General features: G+C 39.8%; 1 protein-coding gene across 1 annotated transcript in view; it reads right to left on the bottom strand.

Annotated features, from left to right (window-relative positions):
- Positions 1-22,163, bottom strand: part of APPBP2 (amyloid beta precursor protein binding protein 2) — a 70,476-nt gene extending 48,313 nt beyond the window's left edge. Inside the window, exon 1 of the mRNA XM_079903966.1 lies at positions 21,459-22,163. Coding sequence (XP_079760092.1) covers positions 21,459-21,596 — 138 coding nt within the window. The 5' untranslated portion in view covers positions 21,597-22,163. The remainder of the gene's footprint in view (positions 1-21,458) is intronic.
- Between the last annotated feature and the right edge of the window lie 1,225 nt (positions 22,164-23,388).

The raw sequence follows: 23,388 nt of genomic DNA, 5'->3' as shown, positions 1-23,388 counted from the left end.
CTTCGGTTGGAGCATTTAATCCATTTACATTTAAGGTAATTATCAGTATGTATGTTCCTATCACCATTTTCTTAATTGTTTTAGGTTTGTTATTGTAGGTCTTTTCCTTCTCTTGTGTTTCCTGCCTAGAGAAGTTCCTTTAGCACTTATTGTTAAGCTTGTTTGGTGGTGTTGAATTCTCTTAACTTTTGCTTGTCTGTGAAGGTTTTAATTTCTCCATCAAATCTGAATGAGGTCCTTGCTGGGTAGAGTAATCTTTGTTGTAGGTTTTTCTCTTTTTTTTTTTTTTTTTTGATATTTCCTTATTTATCTTTGGCCATGTTTGGGTCTTCACTTTTTTTTTATGTTTTAAATAAATTTATATATTTGCTTATTTATTTTTGGCTGTGTTGGGTCTTCGTTGCTGCGCAAGGGGGCTACTCTTCTTTGCAGTGCACGGGCTTTTCATTGCAGTGGCTTCTCTTGTTGCAGAGCACAGGCTCTAGGTGCACGGGCTACAGCAGTTGTCGCACGTGGGCTCAGTAGTTGTGGCTCACAGGCTCTAGAGCACAGGCTCAGTAGTTGTGGTTCACAGGCTTAGTTGCTCCATGGCATGTGGGATCTTCCTGGACCAGGGCTCAAACCCGTGTCCCCTGCATTGGCAGGTGGATTCTCAACCACTGCGCCACCAGGGAAGCCCCTGGGTCTTCATTGTTGTGCACAGGCTTTCTTTAGTTGTGGCGAGCAGGGGCTATTCTTCGTTGTGGTGCATAGGGTTCTCATTGCAGTGGCTTCTCTTGTTGCGGAGCACGGACTCTAGGCATGTGGGCTTCAGTAGTTGTGGCTCGCAGGCTCAGTAGTTGTGGCTCGCAGGCTCTAGAGCACAGGCTGAGTAGTTTTGGCACAAGGCTTATCTGCTCTGTGGCACGTGGGATCTTCCGGGACCAGGGACTGAATCTGTGTCCACTGCACTGGTAGGCAGATTCGTTACCACTGTGCCACCAGGGAAGCCCCCTTTCATCACTTTAAATATGTCCTGCCACTCCCTTCTGGCTTGCAGAGTTTCTGCTGAAAGATCAGCTGTTAACCTTATGGGGACTCCCTTTTATGTTATTTGTTGCTTTTCCCTTGCTGCTTTTAATATTTTTTTCTTTGTGTATAATTTTTGATAGTTCGATTAATATGTGTCTTGGCATGTTTCTCCTTGGATTTATCCTGTATGGGACTCTCTGCACTTCCTGTACTTGATTATTTCCTTTCCCTTGTTAGGGGAGTTTTCGACTATAATCTCTTCAAATATTTTCTCAGACCCTTTCTTCTTCTCTTCTTCTTCTGAGACACCTATAATTCGAATGTTGGTGCATTTAATATTGTCCCAGAGGTCTCTGAGACTGTCCTCAATTCTTTTCATTCTTTTTTCTTTATTCTGCTCTGCGGTAGTTAGTTCCACTATTTTATCTTCCAGGTCACTTATCCGTTCTTCTGCCTCAGTTATTCTGCTATTGACTCCTTCTAGAGTATTTTTAATTTATTTATTGTGCTGTTCATCACTGTTTGTTTGTTCTTTAGTTCTTCTAAGTCCTTGTTAAACGTTTCTTGTATTTTCTCTATTCTATTTCCAAGATTTTAGATCATCTTTACTCTCATTACTCTGAATTCTTTTTCAGGTAGACTGCCTATTTCTTCTTCATTTGGTCTGGGGGGTTTTTACCTTTCTCCTTCATCTGCTGCATATTTCTCTGTGTTCTCATTTTGTTTAACTTACTTTGTTTGGGGTCTCCTTTTCATGGGCTGCAGGTTTGTAGTTCCTGTTGTTTTTGATGTCTGCCCCCAGTGGGTGAGATTGGTTCAGTGGCTTGTGTAGGCTTTCTGGTGAAGGGGACTGGTGCCTGTGTTCTGGTGGGCAGGGCCGCGTCTGGCCGTGTGTTTTGGGGTATCTGTGAACTTAGTATGATTTTAGGCAGCCTCTCTGCTAATGGGTGGGGTTGTGTTCCTGTTTGTTTGGCATGGGGTGTCCAGCACTGGAGCTTGCTGGCTGTTGGGTCGACCTGGGTCTTAGTGTTGAGATGGAGATCTCTGGGAGAGCTCTCGCCGATTGCTATTACGTGGGGCGGGGAGGTCTCCGGTGGTCCAATGTTCTGAACTCGGCTCTCCCACCTTGGAGGCGCAGGCCTGACACCAGGCCGGAGCACCAAGACCCTGTCAGCCACACTGCAAGGTACGTGGGGATTTTCTTGCCTTTGGGGACGTCTGAGGTCTTCTGCCAGTGTTCAGTATGTGTTCTGTAGTTGGTCCACGTGTAGATGTATTTTTGATGTATTTGTGGGGAGGAAGGTGATCTCTACATCCCACTCCTCTGCCATCTTGAAGGTCCCCCTGAAATAGGAGACTCCACTGAAGACACCAATCTCCGCAAGAGCTAGAGGTGCAGAGGCATTTTTTTCAGAGGATTTGCAGAGCTTGCTTTTTTTTTTTTCTTTTCCTTTGTGCTTTGTCTAGTTTCACTTGTTCACAGGGTGCTTCATGCAGAGGCCTCACACCCGGCACTTTGGATCAGAGTGCCTAGTGAGAAATGGCTGCGCTGACACCTCAGCTCAGCGGGCCGGGCCGTGTGCGGAAGCACTGTCCCTGACACTGCAACTCAAGATCTGTCTGATTTTTTAAAACTTCCATTTAAAATAGTATTTTAATAAATGTGTTAAATGTTTATCCCAAAAAATACATGTACACAGTTAAAAAAAAATACTACTGCCCCTCTTTCCCCTGCCTCAACTTCACCAAATGTTACTGAATTTATATAGCTATATAAATACAGTGCCTTAGAAGGCAGGAATTTTATTATATCAACTCATTTTACATTAGTAAGCACTTAACACTTAGTTCATTTGACAAAAACATGGGTTTCAGAAAGAGGACATGATCCTGAATTCATCTGCCAAATGGGCCAGTTAACTTTGCACAGGGAAAACATACTACAAACTCATTTAGCAAACTCTTGGGCATAAATCACTATTCATAATGGAGGCCAGGTCAGATTAGGTAGATACAGGAATACAAATCAATAATGACTGCTGGAAGGGAGAGGGGACAGGGAGTGCCACGTGCTCAGGAAGGGGAGGCAGAAATGTTATCTTCAAACAGTGATTGGATATTCATCTTAACCATAAACTTTCATAAGGAAAGATTTGCTATTTTTGGAGATGATTATGTTTTCTGAGGTTAGAAAAACAGGGACTTCCCTGGCAGTCCAGTAGCTGGGACTCCACGCTCCCACTGCAGGGGGCACAGGTTCAATCCCTGGTCAGGGAACTAGGATCCCACAAGCCACACAGCGTGGCCAAAAAAAAAAAAAAAAAAAAGCTTCTGGGAATGTATATGATAAAACTCCCTTCCATCACATATACCTTCACAGTTAACCAATGAAGAATAACTCAGGGAAAATAAAGCTGAGAATTTATAATCACATCCTATTTGGGGGCTTAACAATGTGATACATTTCTGATTTGAGGGAGAAAAACAAATGCACTTATCAAAATATATACACACATACTCCAAAAACAGTACAGGACCAAAAAACCTTAGTTTCTTATCAAAGTAACTCATCATTAGCAAACTTAAGGCTTAGAATTTCTTTTGTAAGATAGAAGAAATGGAAAGTTGTACAACTTTTTTTGCCTACACTTACTAGTCAAATAAAGACAATTAAACTAAACTTTATATGTTCTACAACTCATAGTATCCCTTTAATACTGAAAATTTCCTAACAAATGGATTTGAAACTAAAATTTAGGAAAGTAGTAACCTTAGTTACAATTTTAAGTATAAGTATGCCTATTAACAAACACAAGCTTTTTTTTTTCCTCTCAGCTGTTTAATTTTTCTAGCTAAAAAGGGGTCCGCATTTAAATTCTGGGGAGAGAGTAGTGACTTAACTGTTTCAAATCATCCTTTCCTGTACAGCAACTATAATTCAAAAAAAAAAAATCCTTACTAGGCTTATCCCCCAAAATGAAAATTTCTAAATTTTGTGAATGGGATTTTTGAATACCAATCCAGAAGAAAAAGAGCATTAAATCCTTACAGAGATCTTATATGTATGTGCCAGGCACTGTTCTAAGTGCTTTTCATAAGCAACTCACTCTGTCCTTCCACAGATGAGGAAACTGAGGCATATAAAGTTAAATAACCTGGTCTAAATCACATAATTAAGAAGTGGCAAGGCATTTGCAGCAACATGGATGCAACTAGAGATTATCACACTAAGTGACGGAAGTCAGAAAGAGAAAGACAAATACCATATGGTATCACTTATAGGTGGAATCTAAAATATGGCACAAATGAACCTATCTACAAAACAGAAACAGATTCATAGATATAGAGAACAGACTTGTGGTTGCCAAGGAGGACGGGGGAAGGAGAGGGATGGACTGGGAGTTTGTGTTTGGTAGAGGCAAACTATTACATAGAGAATGGATAAACAACAAGGTCCTACTGTATAGCACAAGGAATGATATTCAATATCCTGTAATAAATCATAATGGAAAAGAATATTAAAAAAGAATGTCTCTATGTGTATAACTGAGTCACTTTACTGTACAGCAGAGATTGGCACAACATTGTACATCAACTATACTTCAATTAAAAAAAAAAAGGGGCTTCCCTGGTGGCGCAGTGGTTGAGAGTCCGCCTGCCGATGCAGGGGACACGGGTTCGTGCCCTGGTCCGGGAGGATCCCACGTGCCGCGGAGCAGCTAGGCCTGTGAGCCATGGCCGCTGAGCCTGCGCGTCCGGAGCCTGTGCTCCGCAACGGGAGAGGCCACAACAGTGAGAGGCCCACGTATCCTCAAAAAAAAAAAAAGCGGCAAGGCAACAATCTGGCTCCAAGCAGTCTATCCTTACATCCATGTTCCTAATAACTTACAGTACAATGCTTTTAGACGGTTTTATATCAGGAAGTAAGAAAGAGTATAAAATGGGCAATTTAAAACATTTTTATAGAAATAATAGAAGAGGGACTTCCCTGGCAGTCCAGTGGTTAAGACTCCATGCTCCCAATGCAGGGGGCATAGGTTGGATCCCTGGTCAGGGAACTAAGATCCCTCATGCCACAAAGCACAGGCAAAAAAAAAAAAAAAAAAAAAGAAGAAATAATAGAAGATTAATCCCTTCATAGAGTCACACATCTTATGGAGTAGAGCTTAGAAGAAAGAAAACTGAGGCTCTAGGTTCTTTGGTAATGATTCTTATACCAAATTTTTAAAATTTGACTTATTTTAGTTCATTATTACATGTGTTTTAATATTAAATTCTGAGCAGGAAAAGAGATTCAGATGTAGAGAATGGGCTTGTGGACCCGGGGTGGGGGGAAGGGGAGGGTGGGACAAACAGAGAGTAGCACCAACATATATTCACTACAATCTATAAAATAGCCAGTGGGAAGCTACTGTACAGCACAGGGAGCTCAGCTCGGTGCTCTGTGATGACCTAAGGGGTGGGACAGGGTGGGGGGCATTGGGGTGGGAGGGAGTTTCAAGAGGGAGGGGATATATGTATACATATAGCTGATTCACATTATTGTACAGCAAAAACTAACACAACATTGTAAAGCAATTATGCTCCAATACAAAAAATTTTTTTAATAAATAAATTTTGCACCCACTGGGTAATGAGGCTATTAAAGGACTAGCAACTTCTTTTAGCTACTGGTACCTTAAGGAAAATAAGAAAAAACAAGTTTATTTTATAAGTAGGTAAATTATCTCCCAAAAGATATGAAACAGACAATAAAAATATTATGTAAAAACATCAACAATAATGTACAGGTATGTAGACTAATCAATGGAACAAAACGCAAAGTTCAAAAGCAGATTTTAGTATACATAAAAAAATTAACATATGATAAAGGAAGCATTTTAAAAATCACTGAAAGAAACAAAAAATTAGTTAATAAAGAGTGCATAAAAATGGGAAAACAAAGTAAGGTACCTCCTGATAAAATAGAACAAAAATAAATTCCAGATTTATCGAATTTTTAAATATTAAACAATTAAATCATGGCAGTGTTAAAAGCTACCTGGTAACACTGCCTTTCTAAGCATTATATACCACAGGCAAAAATCATAAAGGAAGAGATATGTGACGTGATAAACACCAAAAATGTCCATGAATATAAAATACTGTAAATAGGGCTTCCCTGGTGGTGCAGTGGTTAACAATCTGCCTGCCAATGCAAGGGACACGGGTTCGAGCCCTGGCCTGGGAAGATCCCACATGCCGCGGAGCAAGTAAGCCCATGTGCCACAACTACTGAGCCTGCACTCGGAGCCTGCAAGCCACAACTACTGAGCCCACGTGCCACAACTACTGAAGCCTGTGTGCCTAGAGCCTGTGCTCTGCAACAAGAGAAGCCACTGCAATGAGAAGCCCGTGCACCGCAACAAAGAGTAACCCCTGCTCACCACAACTAGAGAAAGACTGCGTGCAGCAATGAAGACCCAACACAATCAAAAATAAAAGAAACAAATAAATAAATTTTTAAAATAAATAAATAAAATAAAATACTGTAAATAAAAATTAAACATACAATAAAAGTAAGTAAAATATTAGTAACACATTTGTGCAAGTTTTAATATCTTTAATACATAAATGGGTGAAACTCTTGGTGATATTTTAGAAGCAAGGACTTTCAGAGACTAAAGAAAAATTTTCTTTCTTTAAAAAATATTTATTTGGGGCTTCCCTGGTGGCGCAGTGGTTGAGAATCTGCCTGCCAATGCAGGGGACACGGGTTCGAGCCCTGGTCTGGGAAGATCCCACATGCCGCAGAGCAACTAGGCCCGTGAGCCACAACTACTGAACCTACGCGTCTGGAGCCTGTGCTCTGCAACAAGGCAGGCCACGACAGTGAGAGGTCTGCGCACCATGACGAACAGTGGCCCCCACTCGCCGCAACTAGAGAAAGCCCGCGCGCAGCAACGAAGACCCAACGCAGCCAACAGCATACTTATTTATTTGCTGTTGGCTGCGTTGGGTCTTCGTTGCTGCGCGCGGGCTTTCTCTAGTTGCGGCGAGTGGGGGCCACTCGCCATCACAGTGTGCAGGCTTCTCATTACGGTGGCTTCTCTTTGTTGCAGAGCACGGGCTCTAGGCGTGCAGGCTTCAGTAGTTGTGGCTTGCGGGCTCTAGAGTGCAGGCTCAGTAGTTGTGGTGCATGGAGTTAGTTGCTCCGCGGTACACGGGATCTTCCCGGACCATGGCTCGAACCCATGTCCCCTGCATTGGCAGGCGGATTCTTAACCACTGCACCACCAGGGAAGTCCCCTAAAGTAAAATTTTTACAGAAAACTGAAGGTAGCTATTGCAATGGCAATACAAGACATCCCCAAAACCGGAGAACTCTCTGGGAGCTAAAGATAGGGATGAAAGCCTGCCTTACCCCAAGGGATTTTGAATTGACGTGGCTGCTCTGCAGCCAATCCAAAATTACCAGGCTGAGTGAACAGTTTAGTGTTAATATCAAATTAGCATACAAAATAATTTAGGCTAAAAACATGGAAACCACCTAAATGTGCATCAAAAGATGAATGGATAAAGAAGATGAGGTATATATACACAATGGACTACTCCTCAGCCATAAAAAAGAATGAAATCATGCCATCTGCAGCAACATGGATGGAACTAGAGATTATCATACTAAGTGAAGTCAGTCAGAAAGACAAATACCATAGGATATCACTTACATGTTGAATATAAAATATGGCACAAATGAACCTATCTACAAAACAGAAACAGACTCTCAGACATAGAGAACAGATTTGTGGTTGCCGAGGGGGAGGGGGAGGGCGGAGGGAAGGACTGGGAGTTTGGGATTAGCAGATGTAAACTATTATATATATAATAGGATGGACAAACAACAACGTCCTACTGTATAGCACAGAGAGCTATATTCAATATCCCATGATAAATAATAATGGAAAAGAAAAAAAACAAAAAACAAAACAAAACCAACCCAAAATAATCTAGGCTTATTCCCAAAAACAAAAACTCAGGGGCTTCCCTGGTGGCGCAGTGGTTGAGTCCGCCTGCCAATGCGAGGGACGCTGGTTTGTGCCCCAGTCCGGGAGGATCCCACGTGCCGCGGAGCGGCTGGGCCCGTGAGCCATGGCCACTGAGCCTCTGTGTCTGGAGCCTGTGCTCCGCAGCGGGAGAGGCCACAACAGTGACAGGCCCACGTACCGCAAAAAACCAAAAACAAACAAACAAACAAAAAACAACTCAGAAAGGTTTAGAAAAAGATATAAAAGAAATCAAGTTCAAAACTATGGTCTAGTGACTTCCCTGGTGGCGCAGTAGTTAAGAATCTGCTTGCCAATGCAGGGGACACGGGTTCGAGCCCTGGTCTGGGAAGATCCCACATGCCACAGAGCAATTAAAGTCATGTGCCACAACTACTGAGCCTGTGCTCTAGAGCCCGTGCTCCGCAACAAAAGAAGCCACTGTAACGAGAGCACTCACTGCAACAAAGAGTAGCCCCCGCCTGCTGCAACGAGAGAAAGCTCGTGCCCAGCAATGAAGACCCAACGCAGCCAAAAGAAAATAAATAAAAATAAAGTAATATTTTGTTTTGTTTAACACACATAAGATACATTTATTATTGTTCTCTAATCTCAAAATTCACTTGAAATGTAGCTCCGAAAAAATTAACTTTGGCATATAACTTGATATTCCTTTACTTTGCTCTCATATTACATTGTATATTACATGTAATGTCCTTTATCTGTTGTTTGATTACAATCTTAACGTGTTGTCAGATTACACATTCTTGGATTAAAGTACCACAGAAGTATTTTAATACAACACACACTTAATTAAAAAGCATTGGGTTGGCAAAAAAGTTCATTCGTTTTTTCCTGTAAGATGGCTCTAATAGCACTTAGTTTTCTTTAACTTCATTCGAAACAATTTTGTTAGATAGTATTGTGACAGCTGTCATATCAGCGAGCATTAAAAAAAAACTTATCAAAATTGGGTAATTTTTGTGTAGCCATTTTAATATTGAAGATGGAAGAAAAAAGCAACATTTTCAGCATATTATGCTTTATCATTTCAAGAAAGGTAAAAACGCAACTGAAACACAAAAAAAGATTTATGCAGTGTATGAAGAAGGTGCTGTGACTGATGGAACGTGTCAAAAGTGGTTCGCGAGGTTCTGTACTGGAGATTTCTCGCTGGATGATGCTCAACGGTCGGGGAGACCAGTTGAAGTTGAAAGCAATCAAATCGAGACATTAATTGAGGACAATCAACATTATACCATGCGGGAGATAGCCGACATACTCAAAATATCCAAATCAAGCGTTGAAAATCATTTGCACCAGCCTGGTTATGTTAATCGCTTTGATGTTTGGGTTTCACGTTAAGTTAAGCGAAAAAAGCTTCCTGACCATATTTCCACATGCAATTCTCTATTTAGATGTAACGAAAATGTTCAGTTTTTAAAACAAATTTTGACGGGTGATGAAATGTGGATACTGTACAATAACGTGGAACAGAAGAGATCGTCGGGCAAGCGAAATGAACCACCACCAACCACACTAAAGCCCGGTCTTCATCCAAAGAAGGTGATGTTGTGTATATGATGGGATTGGAAGCGAGTCCTCTATTATGAGCTCCTTCCGGAAAACCAAACAATTAATTCCAAAAAGTACTGCTCCCAGTTAGAACAACTGAAAGCAGCACTCAATGAAAAGCGTCCGGAATTAGTCAACAAAAAACACATAATCTTCCATCAGGATAACGCAAGACTGCATGTCTCTGATGACCAGGTAAAAACTGTTACAGCTTGGCTGGGAAGTTCTGATTCTTCCACTGTATTTACCAGACATTGCACCTCCAGATTTCCATTTATTTCAGTCTTTACAAAATTTTTTTTAATGAAAAAAATTTCAATTCCCTGGAAGACTGTAAAAAGCACCTGGAACAGTTCTTTACACAAAAAGATAAAATGTTTTGGGAAGAAGGAATTATGAAGCTGCCTGAAAAATGGCAGAAGGTAGTGGAACAAAATGGTGAATATGTTGTTTAATAAAGTTTTTGATGAAAGTGAAAAATGTGTCTTTTATTTTTACCTAAAAACCAAAGGAACCTTTAGGCCAACCCAATAAATGCTTTCTTCTGGAGGTAAACCAAATATTTTAATTTCTTGCTTCTTATAACATTTTAATTGCTCAGTTGTTCCACTCATTGGTTCTATGTCATACTTTAAAAAAAAATACAACTGACCAACATGATTTTTGTATCTTCCAGGGCAAGGTGCTTTGCTTATTGGTTAAGTAAGCAAAAGGTTAAGTGGAAATGTTCACATTATTTAAAGCACAAGAAACAGTTAACTCTCAAATGGGAAGGTAACCCTTTCCTAACGTTTAAATACACTGTCCACATATAAAGATACTAGATTTGCCATCCATTAAAAGAGAAATTGAGTTTTTTCCTCAATCATTACAAGAATGAACTTATGTCTAATACACAGATTCTCTAACTCTGTCTCTCGCGTGATGGGTCAATGGCATAATTTTCAAGATACCATGATTGTGTTAATGGTAGAAGATGCTACCATGGTACAAATGGAAGGTCAAAACAAAAAACTAGTTGGATGTAAAATCTAACCAACAGTGATAACCAGCCACATAAAACTCAGTATGTATCAGTGATCTCTACATTTGGGTAAGAAGTTTCTCAACTTCTCTTCTTAAACCTTCACTACCAATCTTGGTGAAAATTAGGAGTGTATCCATGAAGCACTAGAAAGAAGATAGTATGGTTATAACAAAACATTCTGCCTCTATAAGAAAACTCATTCTCTACAACTGAAACACTGTAAATCAACTATACTGCAATTTTTTTTAATTGTAAAAAACAAACAAAAAAAACTCATTCTGTATTCTAGATAGCCAACTTTAAAACATTTTTCCCTTTGATCCCAGAACTGCATATACATTTTTAAATTAGAAAATATAGAAAAGAATTTATAAAAAATAACATTCATTCAATTTTACCATCTAGAGAGAATCACTGTCAACATGACAACACGTTTCTTTTTGGTCCTCTTTTTCTTAGTGATTTGCAGGAGTTTTCAGTATGTTTCATAAATTTTAATTCTCCATTATGGATGTTAAAAACTTTTCTTTTCATTACACATTTTTAAGTTATTAAACTTGGTTCCAAGACACAAGAGTTAGAGAGAAATCATATCTTTAAAACTCTGAATCTTCCAATCTAAGAAGAAAATATGCTTCTTCTACACTTATTGAAGACCTTCAGATTTCTGTACCCCTCTTTTTGGATTTACTCCATGGCATGTTTTCTTTTAACGAGTAAAACATATTCTTTCCTATATTGCATATAAAAAAATTATCAAATTTTTAATTATAAATGTGTAATCATCCTCCTACTGAATTATCTTATTGTAGTTTTTCACTTGATTTTGCTGGATTTTTCTTATTCTAACTGTACTGGTTAGCCCTTCAAGAATGTTGAATATGTAGCATACAGCTCCAGAAATAAGTCTGAAAATCACTTAAATACCAGTAATATCAAATGTTATTTGAATATACTCAAGAAAGTATCTAAAATTGGCGCGAGTTTTGTCTGCTGAGGGAGGAGGCATGTGAACAAAGAGAAAAGTATAATTTCTCAATTCTTTTACAGTTTTTAGTCTATCAACTTCTCTCTTGGATCATTTGTATCTTCCTAGAAACAAAATTTCAGTAAGGTTTTCAGACTGATTAGCACAGAATTACATAAGCTACTGTACATCTAAAGAAGCTATTCTATAACTTAAAAAGCTATTTTTCCCCTTTCCACTGTATCTATGGTTGTTTTTACTTTCTCATTCCTAATTTTGAGAATGTGAGCTTTCTCTCACACTTGTTGATCTGGCTAGCTAGTGAATTAACTACTTAGTTAGTTGAATTATTTACTTTTCTTTTAAACCAATCACCTCAACTTATTTCTTTTTTTTTAAGACTTTTAAAAAAATAAATTTATTAATTTTATTTATTTATTTTTGGCTGCGTTGGGTCTTCATTGCTGCATGTGGGCTTTCTCTAGTTGCAGCAAGCAGGGGCTACTCTTCATTGCGATGTGCGGGCTTCTCACTGCGGTGGCTTCTCTTGTTGCGGAGCACAGGCTCTAGGAGCGCGGGCTTCAGTAGTTGTGGCTCGCGGGCTCTAGAGCGCAGGCTCAGTAGTTGTGGCGCAAGGGCTTAGTTGCTCCGTGGCATGGGGAATCTTCCTGGACCAGGGTTCAAACCCGTGTCCCCTGCATTGGCAGGAGGATTCTTAACAACTGAGCCACCAGGGAAGTCCCTCAACTTATTTCTTGGTCACGCTAATATTTTAGAATATCAATTTTTAGGCTATTCCCCTCTTAGTACAACTTCATGTCCCAGATATTTTATTCTTAAAAATTCAATTTTATTTCTTTTATATATCAAAATAATACAGTCATAAAAATCCAAGCAGTATAAAAAAAAGAAAATAAACAAGAACAACATAACATAATAAGTACTTTGCTTGTTATCTTTTTTAAAAATAGAGATCTTTATCAATATTAAGTGTAAAACACAGCCTACTAAATTAAAATATTAATAATGCTCCTGGATTTTCGAATATTTGGAAGATACTTTAGGAAATAATTTTGTTGATCCAAGTTTCTTTAAAGAACTCTGTCAAAGGATGTTTGAGTGGATTCTCTTTTCCTACTCTCAAATGTCTTGGAAGCTAAGGAAACATTTTAAATTATTTTAATTTTAAAACTTTTTAAAGGTAATATAGTGAGCATGATAAAATTGATAATTTGAGGAATTTATTCTACTTAGAATATTACAATAAGCCAATAGTAACATCAATAAATGGATATAATTTATTTAAGAGAGAATATATGTACAAAGTTAAAAATGACTATAATCCTACCCCTTGAATAAACAGTATGAAATTTTGTGTTCCTCTAATTTTTTTCAACACATATACAAATGTACACATATATTCCTCCATTTAAAAACAACAGGATTATATTATTCACACTACTTTGTAACAAGCTTTTTATTCTCCCCATGTGCTCTCTACTTCAGTATACACAGCATCCTCATTCTTTCTTTTTTTTTTTTTTCTGGCCACACTACGTGGCATGTGGGATCTTAGTTCCCCAACCAGCAGTGGAAGCACGGAGTCTTAACCACTAGACCACCAGGGAAGTCCCAGCATCCTCATTCTTTCTAACTGCAGTATGATATTCCATTCCTGATTGATTAGCATGTAGTTGTTTCCAATTTTTGCCATCATAAACAATACTGTACTTAATATTCCCAAATAGAATTTTCTGCACAGTCAACAAGCATTCCTGTAGGAAAAAAAAAAAATTTAATGGTATTGTGGATTAAGGGGTATGAGTTATTTGAATGATTAAACCATGACAATCTAGTAAGTGAAGATGAATGTTAATTTTTAAACCTTTTTATTGAAGTATAACATACACATAGATGAGTGCACAATTCATATTTAAAATATAAAGCTCTAAGAGGTACAAATTATTATGTACAAAATAAGCTACAAGGATATATTGTACAACACAGGGAATATCACCAATATTTTATATGAACTATAAATGGAGTATAACCTTTAAAAATTGTGAATCACTATATTGTACACCTGTAATTTGTATAATATTGTACAGCAACTATACTTCAATAAAAAATATATATAATTTAGGACTTCCCTGGTGGAGCAGTGGTTTAGAATCCGCCTGCCAATGCAGGGGACACAGGTTCGAGCCCTGGTCCGGGAAGATCCCACATGGCACGGAGCAACTAAGCCCGTGCACCACAGCTACAGAGCCTGTGCTCTAGAGCCCGTGAGCCACAACTACTGAGCCCACGTGCCACAACTAATGAAGCCCACACACCTAGAGCCCGTGTTCCACAACAAGAGAAACCACCGCAATGAGAAGCCCACATAGCGCAACAAAGAGTAGCCCCCGCTCGCGGCAACTAGAGAAAGCCCACGTGCAGCAACGAAGACCCAATGCAGCTAAAAATAATTAATTAAAAAATATATGGGGCTTCCCTGGTGGCGCAGTGGTTGAGAGTCCGCATGCTGATGCAGGGGATACAGGTTCGTGCCCCAGTCCGGGAGGATCCCATGTGCCGCGGAGCGGCTGGGCCCGTGAGCCATGGCCGCTGAGCCTGCGCGTCCGGAGCCTGTGCTCCGCAACGGGGGAGGCCACAACAGTGAGACGCCTGCGTACCGAAAAAAAAAAACTATATATATGTGTGTATATATATATATGTATATAATTTTAAAAAGAAAATGAAAGAATAAAATGTAAAGCTCAATAAATTTTCACAAAGTGAACACACCCATAACCAACATACAGATCATAAAATAGAATATTATCAGAATCCCAGACATCTCCCTTTGTGCCTCTGCATAGTCACTATCCTCCAAGGATAACTGCCCCTGACTTACAATACTTATGATTAATTTTGCCTGTTTTTGAACTTTAAACAAATGGAATCACACTACATATCCACATTTTCCAAACTGCACCAAGGTTCCCTGGGGCATTGCAAGATATTTGAAGTTTGAAAGAAACAATATTCCACATCTGTATTAAACCATGCCAAATACTAGATTGCTATATTCCTTTCAACAACATCTTATCTTTGTGAAGCAGCATTTTCAGTGGTTGCTATAATAAAAGTAATGTGCAAAAATCATTATGGAACAGAAAATGGAATGGTGGTGACCAATCCGATTCCAAGATGTGAGAAGTTGTACAGTGCCCGACAAACACACACAACCCAGTAATAAGTAATTGTGGTTATTCAAGAATGAAGTACACTACTCTCTGTTCTTTCAATTTTTGTGCACTATTCTTTTAATGGCTCTTAAGTTGTTAGGACGTAAGTATTATTAATTGTTTATATCTACTTAATGAACAGAACTGTTAGGTATTTCTTTTGGCCTAAGGGTGCTATGAGGGGAGAGAGTTTGGGAGCCTCTGATACATACTCCTATGACTGATTTCTTTCACTCAATACCATTTGTGAGATTCATCCATATGGTTTCTAACAGTTGCAATTCATTCATTTTCATTGCAAAATATTCTACTATACGACTACTCCACAATTTATTTATTAATTCTCCTACTGATAGACATTGGGATAGTCTCCACTTTCTGGTTATCATGAATAGTATTGCTATGACCTTTTTTTTTTTTTTTGGTCACACTGCACAGCTTGTGGAATCTCAGTTCCCCAACCAAGGATTGAACCTGGGCCATGGCAGTGAAAGCACCAAATCCTAATCACTAGACCACCAGGGGACTCCCTGAACGTTCTTAAGTGTATATATCTTGAGATGGAATTATAGGGTATATATATGTTCAGTTTTAGTAGATGATGCTAGTTTTCCAAAATGGTTTATCAATTTACATTCCCACTAACAGTATATGAGAGTTCTGATTGCTCCATATCCTTACCAACACTTTTTTCTTTTTCATTTACTCATTCTGAGGAAAGTACAGGAGGACAGCGATTTCCCTGAAGACAAAATGAGGTTGAGCATTTTTCCAAATGTTTGACAGGTCCTTGGAATGTCCCCTTTTGGATGTCTATTGAAGTTATTTCTCCATTAAAAAAAATGGGTTCTTATTTTCTTAATTTCTAGTTCTTTAGATGCAGGATGATTCCTTTGTCAGATATATGTGCTACAAATATCTTCTACTCTGTGGCATGGCTTTTCCCTTTTTCAAAAATAAATTTATTTATTTATTTTTATCTTTGGCTGTGTTGGGTCTTCGTTGCTGCATGCGGGCTTTCTTTGTTGCGGTGAGCGGGGGCTACTCTTTGTTGCTGTGCGCGGCCTTCTCACTGCGGAGGTTTCTCTTGTTGTGGAGCGCAGGCTCTAGGTGCGCAGGCTTCAGTAGTTGTGGCGCGCAGGCTCAGTAGATGTGGCGCACGGGCTTAGTTGCTCCGCAGCATGTGGGATCTTCCTGGACCAGGGCTCGAACTGTGTACCCTGCACTAGCAGGCAGATTCTTAACCACTGCATCGCCAGGAAAGCCCCAGCTTTTCCCTTTTAATGGTATTTTTTATGAATAGATATTCTTGATCTTAATGTAGTCCAATTTTTCAAGTTATCTTTATATTTAGCTCATTTGTATCCTATCTCATAAATCTTTGCTGACACAGTGAAAACTTTTTTTCCTAAAAAACTGTTTTTTCACATTTAGATCAGCAATCCACCCAAAAATGGTAACTGTGTATGATATAAGGTAAGATCGTGATCCTTCTCCCCCTACATGGATATCTAACTGACCAACACCATTATTTGATTTTCCTTTCTCCATTGTACTGCTGTGTCACTTTTATTATAAACCAGCTGACAGTATACATGTGTCAGTCTGTTTCTGGACTGTATTGCTCCATTGGCCTATTTGTCTACCCATGTGCCAAAACCATCTTATCTTGTTACAGCCTGACATTTGATGGTGTAAGCCCTCCAGATTTTCCTTCTTCTTCATGGTTGACTTGGCTTGACACTGCATTTTAATTTGCATTTCATCTGAGCATCTTTTGATATTTATTATGATTAGTATTAGATGTTTTCTTCTTGTATGAGCTAGCTGTTCAGGTCTTCTGAAAACAAGTTGGTTGTCCTTTACATACTAATTAGTATTAGATCCTTCTGTATTAGGAAATTCACTCTTCATGTGACAAATGTTGCCATTTGCATAGTCTTTTTAAAAAATGTGCTTACAATTTTCCCCCTATTTTTTAATGTACTCAAAAGTATCAATTTCTTTTTTTCCTCCTGGGTTTTGGTTTCAGGCTTAGAAAAGCCTTCTCTATGCCAAGACAGCATTAGTGTTGGCAAGATGAGTAACAGGACTTCACGTTTTACATTACTCATTTTTATAAAGTTTGACATTTTTTAAATTTGTAAATTACCTCAATAATTTCTTTAAAAAAGAATTTCAGTCATTTCCCACTCTAAGATACCCAACACTTTATTCTGATACTTTTATGATTTCATTTGCCATATTTAAATCTTTAATTCACCTGGAATTCATTTTGGTATAAGGTGTGAAGTAGAAGTCTAACATTCCCCCCAAATAACCAATTTTTCCCCACTTATTTAAAATACAGCACTGTCCTATAACTTTATTATGTAATATATTCTTAAATATGCTTTGATTTCTATCTAGTCTGTCTTCTATGTTCTAGTAATGTTCTGTCTACTATGTTCTATAAATCAATTTCCCTCTTTGCTGTTCCTGTGCCAATACCATGTTGTTTTAAAATATATAGCCTTCTGGGCTTCCCTGGTGGCGCAGTGGTGGAGAGTCCGCCTGCAGATGCAGGGGACGTGGGTTCGTGCTCCGGTCCGGGAGGATCCCACATGCCGCGGAGCGGCTGGGCCCGTGAGCCATGGCCGCTGAGCCTGCGCATCCGCAGCCTCTGCTCCGCAGCGGGAGAGGCCGCAGCAGTGAGAGGCCCGCATACCGCAAAAATAAATAAATAAAATAAAATAAAATAAAATACATAGCCTTCTAATACACTTGACTATCCTAAATACTGTACATCTTAAAAATTTCCTTGGCTCATTTATTCTCATGTAATTAATTCCTCCATATAAATATATTTAATCAGTTTCCTATACCCAATAAAATTCTGAGATTCTGATTCAAGTTGTAATAAATTCACAGCTTAAACTGACATGAGTGGACATATTTATAACATATTACCTTCTCATCCAGATACATGGTATGGCTGGCTATTTATGTTTTTTTACGCCCTGCCTCCCCTAAAGTTTTTGCTCTCAATTTATTAAGCTTAAGAGTTTTTTATGTGAAAAGAATATTAACTCTTTGGCTGTCAAATACGTTGCAAGAATTTTTTTTCAATTTGTTACAAGCCAATCAAAAAAAAATATTAGTTGAGGCTGTTTATAACTAAGAATGGAAATAAACACAGAAAAAGAAAAAATTAATTCAACTCTAATACTAAATCAGGCATTAATTTGTATGGTTTTCAGCATGAGACTTACAATAATAATTTTTTAAAATCCCAAATTATTAAGTTTAAGACTGAAAACAATAAATAGAACACATTATGGAAACACTTCACTGGGTCAAAACTTAAAACCTATGGAAAATTCTGTAATTGGAACAGGATAAAATAGACCATTCAGCAGTTACAATAAAAAGAAAAGTTAATAAACTTCACACTCTTTGAAGAACCCAGCCCTTCACTCTATTTGCCTTCAGTTTGTCTACAATTTTACAATGCTTTCTATTCACTTTATGTACTTCTATACCCAAATTGTTGAGTACCCTTAGAGAAAACCCATTCTGATTCAAAGACATTATCCTGTAGGATACTCTTTTATGGAACCATCTATATCTCCTATCATTTTTTTAAAACATATTTTTACTGAGCCTCCCTTTCTATATAACTTAGTAGCCATTTCAAACTTCTGTTTAGCCTTTCTACATAAAAGCCACCACTTCTATCCCTGATTCTCAGCAGATGATCTTACCTCCTAATTCATAACTACCATTCTTTGCAAACTTAGTTATGTAGACACTTTATGTCTTTAACTCTTTGCATCTGATCTTAGAGAAAGAAGTATTCCTTCCTCAACTCCAATGTAAGACTAATACCTTGGACTTCCCTGGTAGCGCAGTGGTTAAGAATCCGCCTGCCAATGCAGGGGACACGGGTTCGAGTCCTGGTCCGGGAAGGTCCCACATGCCGTGGAGCAACTAAGCCCACGCATCACAACTACTAAGCCTGTGCTCTAGAGCCCGCGAGCCACAACTACTGAAGCCCGCGCACCTACAGCCCATGCTCCGCAACAAGAGAAGCCACCGCAACGAAGAGTAGCCCCCGCTCGCCGCAACTAGAGAAAGCCCGTGCGCAGCAACCAAGACCCAATGCAGCCAAAAATAAATAAATTAAAATAAATTTTTTTTAAAAAGACTAATACCTTAATTTATGCAGGGTGAAGGAAGGGGCAAGGCTCATTAATTTAACACTCCTACTCAAGGACTCTGCTCCATAATTTATTTCCTGCCTTACTTGTATATTCAACCTCTCATTCCGTTTTGGTTTCTGCCATTCAGCCAATAAATATATTCTAACATCTTCCATTCTTAAAAAAGAACAACTTTCACATTTTACCCTTTCTAAATATCAATACCTCTCTCCCTTCCCTTTTTAGGGAGCAGTCAGCCTGTCTACTTCTTCAACTCCCATTCATTCCATAACCCCATTTCCTAAAGCTTTATGAGTGTGCCTTCACCTGAAGCTACTGACAAAAACTAACATAGTGACACTGGACTATGGTAAATCAGGATGGGGAAATTTTTGATTGCACAAATACTATTATTTTGTCTATGACTATGCCTATTGATGGAAGTTGGGACAGCTGGAGGGAGGGATCTGACTGTGAGTTTCTCCTTGGCTCTAAATTGGAGAAAAGTGGAAACTGTAAACATTAAGCAAGAAAGCAAGGCACACAGGAACTAAATACTAGGTATGAGACCTAGACTAAATTACTTAACTTTCTCACCTATAAAACAGGGTTATACCCCACTTTACAGTTTAATTGTGAGGCTTAAACAAAATAACTGTGTAAAAGCACTTACAGTTCCGGGCACATGTTAAACACCTTCCTTCACCTTAGCACAGTGCCATATTCCCTACAGGCACACAGCTATTAAGGAGTACAAGTGTACCAAAAAAGACACCATATTAAACCTTTGTGGACTATGTGAAACAGAAAATGTGGCAAAAGCACCATCTGTTCATACTCAGTATTAATAATCCATAAATGAAAAGCTTCAATTAGAAATAAAAGTTACTAGAAGATATCCAAGTACTTTGAGGGAATTCAACCACTAAATATACTTTGATTAAATTTCCAATGATTTTCTCTAAAAAGTGTAAAAGATAACACACGATTTATTAAAACAGATAGAGTTAGCATACACGAAAAGCTGCAGTTTCCCAGGTTGAGAAAGAAATCCAACTCATCCTTCTTGGGAGGAATGAATCTTAAATATACAAAACTTCCTTAGATATGCACAAAAGTAAATCAATGTATCAAAGGGATCTGGAACAAAGGGAGATTTTTCTCTAACTTCCCCTCTCCCCAAATAATAACATAAATGACCAAAATGAATATTCCCCAAATATCTAGGGGGGAAAAAATTTAATTGTTAGAATTGGTGTAAAGCAGCTGGATTTAGTAGAATGCAGCAAGTCAGCTGCTTTCTGAAAAAATATTCGGGGTGGAGAAGTGGGCAACCTTCCCGATGAAACAACTGCCACAAAACATCATACATATATAAGAACATACACATCTGTTAAATATCAGTTTACAATGTTCCAGCCAACTCACACGTCAAGAGGAAGTGTTTAGATCTAAAAAATAAATCACACTTCTAGTCAAATTTTGCGTGGGTGGCTACAGGAGAAGAGGCGTTATCCACGCCAATTCAAGGCAAAGAGGACTGAATAATAAGTCCACTGTTCACATTCAAATGTGGGGGGAGAGGAAAAGGGAGGCTCCCAGTCCATAAAGTTCTCCTCCCTCTCTAAACACTGCAAAACTGTCCACGTCTAAAGACACTTACCCCTGAAACTACTTGGAGACTGACTTGGAAACTTTTTGTTCAGATTTCTGAGGGGGAGCGATTTAGGAATGCTGCAAGATTACAACTTGCAAATATATGAACATACTTTAAATTCTAAAGTTTTTTTTTTTTTTAAGGATTTTCCCCCTTTCAAGTAGTTTATCACCACTCCCATGTTAATAAAAACCCCTATTCAACCCCTAGTATATACAAAAACCAAAGCTTTAAAGGAGATGCGAATAAGACAGATGACTACTTCCAATAATTCCTCAACTCCCTCCCAATTAGGCAGAAATAGGTAAAGCTAAGGAACAAAAAGCAGAAGAAAAAAAACTTGGGGAGGGCGGCGAGAAAAGAAACTAGAAAGGAGGGGAAAAGAGCAAAGAAAAGTCCAACTGATGGTGACACTTAATTGGGAAGGGAGGGCAGAAAACATCCCGAAGACACAGGCTAGAAGGGAAGGACTGAGTGGGACAAGGGCGCAATAGAGGAAGTCCACGCAAAAGGCCTCCCCAAAGGGGCCCCAATGTAGGAGGGAACACCAAAAGGGGGAAAAGACTCATTAGGAAGACGTATCCATCAAGGCCCAAGATCTTGCAAGACAGAGGCTACCAGATGGGGTGTTTCTATACTGGTCACCCCGACACCGCCCCATATGTCTCGGAAGACGACCCTGCTACAAGGGGTAAGGGGTTAAACGCGGGGGTTCGCGGACGTGGAAGGGGGTGCGGCCCCAGGGGTTGCTGCAGGAGAGCAGAATGCTGGCCCACGTTCCGTACCTTATAGTAAACATCGAACTGAATGTTCTCGGGTAAGGAGCGGATGTCTCGGCGTGAGCGGATGTAGTTGTCCACGACAGCGGAGATGGCGGTGTTATAGAGGGTCTCTGGGATCCACTCTAGTTCCACGGCCGCCATCTTCCTTCCCTCCTCCTCCGCCTCCTCCGCCTCCTCCTCCCGAAGGCCCCCGCCTCCCTCCGTAGCGAACTCCTCGGCGGCCCCGGAGGATTCCGAGGGGCGGCGGCGGCCACGCGGGCACACAGCAGAAGGGCGCGGCTGCCCTGGCTCCTCCGGGCGAGCTGGGGGCGGCGGCAGCGGGCGCAGGCCCGTGTAGAGAGCGGGCCGGGGATCCGGGAGCAACCGGGCCGAGGCCTCACATTCCGTGTTTGCAAGCACCCTGGGATCCGTCCCAGTGCCTCTCTCTGCAGGGGCGGGACTACGTGTGCGGCGTCATGGCGTCAGCATACGCCGACGCGCTGGAGGGAAGGAATGCGGCAGGCAAAAAACTTGGGAAGAAAAGATCCGTGATCCCGCCCTCGGGGAACATACTTTCCGAGGGCGCTGGAGTTCGGTGGATGGGGGTGAGCTTTTTTCACTGCGACAAGTTATGACGGGTTTTTAAGCAGCTCCTTCCGAGTCACCGGCCGCATCAGTCCTTTCTGCCGATCCTACTTGGGGGATTCTTAGGCACGGACCCTTTCCAGGCTCAGGTAGAAGTTTGGGTGCAGAGTTATCAGTCCATTAAAAATCATGCATTCAGAGAATTCACATTACTCTGGAAACCCTCCCTTAGACTCCAGTCCCTAAGCCAAGTTAGGAACCTTCGGCCCAGGAACTAGGGATCAGGATGGAAGGGAGACTTGCATTGTGTAACCATTTGCCCTGTTTGAACTTTACTATGTTTCTTTTTCTAAATGAAACTTACAAAAAAAAAGGGAAAAGAACTGCTTTAGAAGAATTTGTTGGGAAGGTTAGCCTTATTATGGATTTACAAATAGTGGTGAGAGAAAAAGGGCTAAATGGTAACTGTGATATGACTGTGGTAAAACAGAAATGAAAATATCTGTTTCCTTCCGTCCTCAGCCTGAATATCTGCTACTTATGTAACTTAATTTTCCAAGTCTGTGATTTCAAGAACTTTATGCAACATCCTTCTGCTCTAGGAATTCAACAAGGAAATTACTGGCCGTAATTGGTGACACTGTCAATCTAGTAGTCACGCTGTAGCAATGTAAAACCTGAAAACAATGATGATAATGTGCTGACATTTAGAGCTAAAGGAATTGGAAGTGGCTCTTCCAGTTCACCCTGCTATTTCAATGTTAAATGGTTAAATAGTTTGGTCAGAAAGAAAGAAGGAAACACACTTAGTCCTCTTCTCAGTCTGTACCAGTTCTTACTCTGTAGTCCATGAACCTGGGAAAGCTGTGGTTGGCCTTAAGGTAGGGTTGCCAGAATTGGCAAGTAAAAAAATACAAATGCCCAGTTACATTTTAATTTCACATGAACAACGAATCCCTACCTTAAGGCACTAAATCCAGAATGCGAATCCATCGGCAGGCCAGGCCCTTGTGAACCGGATGAACAGAGAAACTAGTGGAAACTAGGCCATTTTTGTTGTGGACTGTCCTCAATTGAGGGAAGAAAGCTTCTCCCGTGTACTCTAGAAAATTAACGAGTCCCAGCAGAGCTGGTATTTGAACTCAATAATTATATAAATACTGCCTTTCATATTCTGAATGATAGCATAACATCTGAGTTTTCAGTGGTCAGGGTCAGATCATGAAGGGGCTAATATGATGCTAATGACCTTGGACTTCATCTTGGAGATGATAGGGAATCCTTAAAGGATTGTAAAGAAGCAAAAGGATCAGATTTGTGTGTCAGCAAGAAGACAGTAATCATCTATGACCAGCAGAGCCAGAGGAAG

Source organism: Stenella coeruleoalba (genome assembly GCF_951394435.1).
Source record: "Stenella coeruleoalba genome assembly, chromosome: 19".
NCBI lineage: Eukaryota > Metazoa > Chordata > Mammalia > Artiodactyla > Delphinidae > Stenella > Stenella coeruleoalba.
This window is presented reverse-complemented; position numbering and strand designations above follow the sequence as displayed.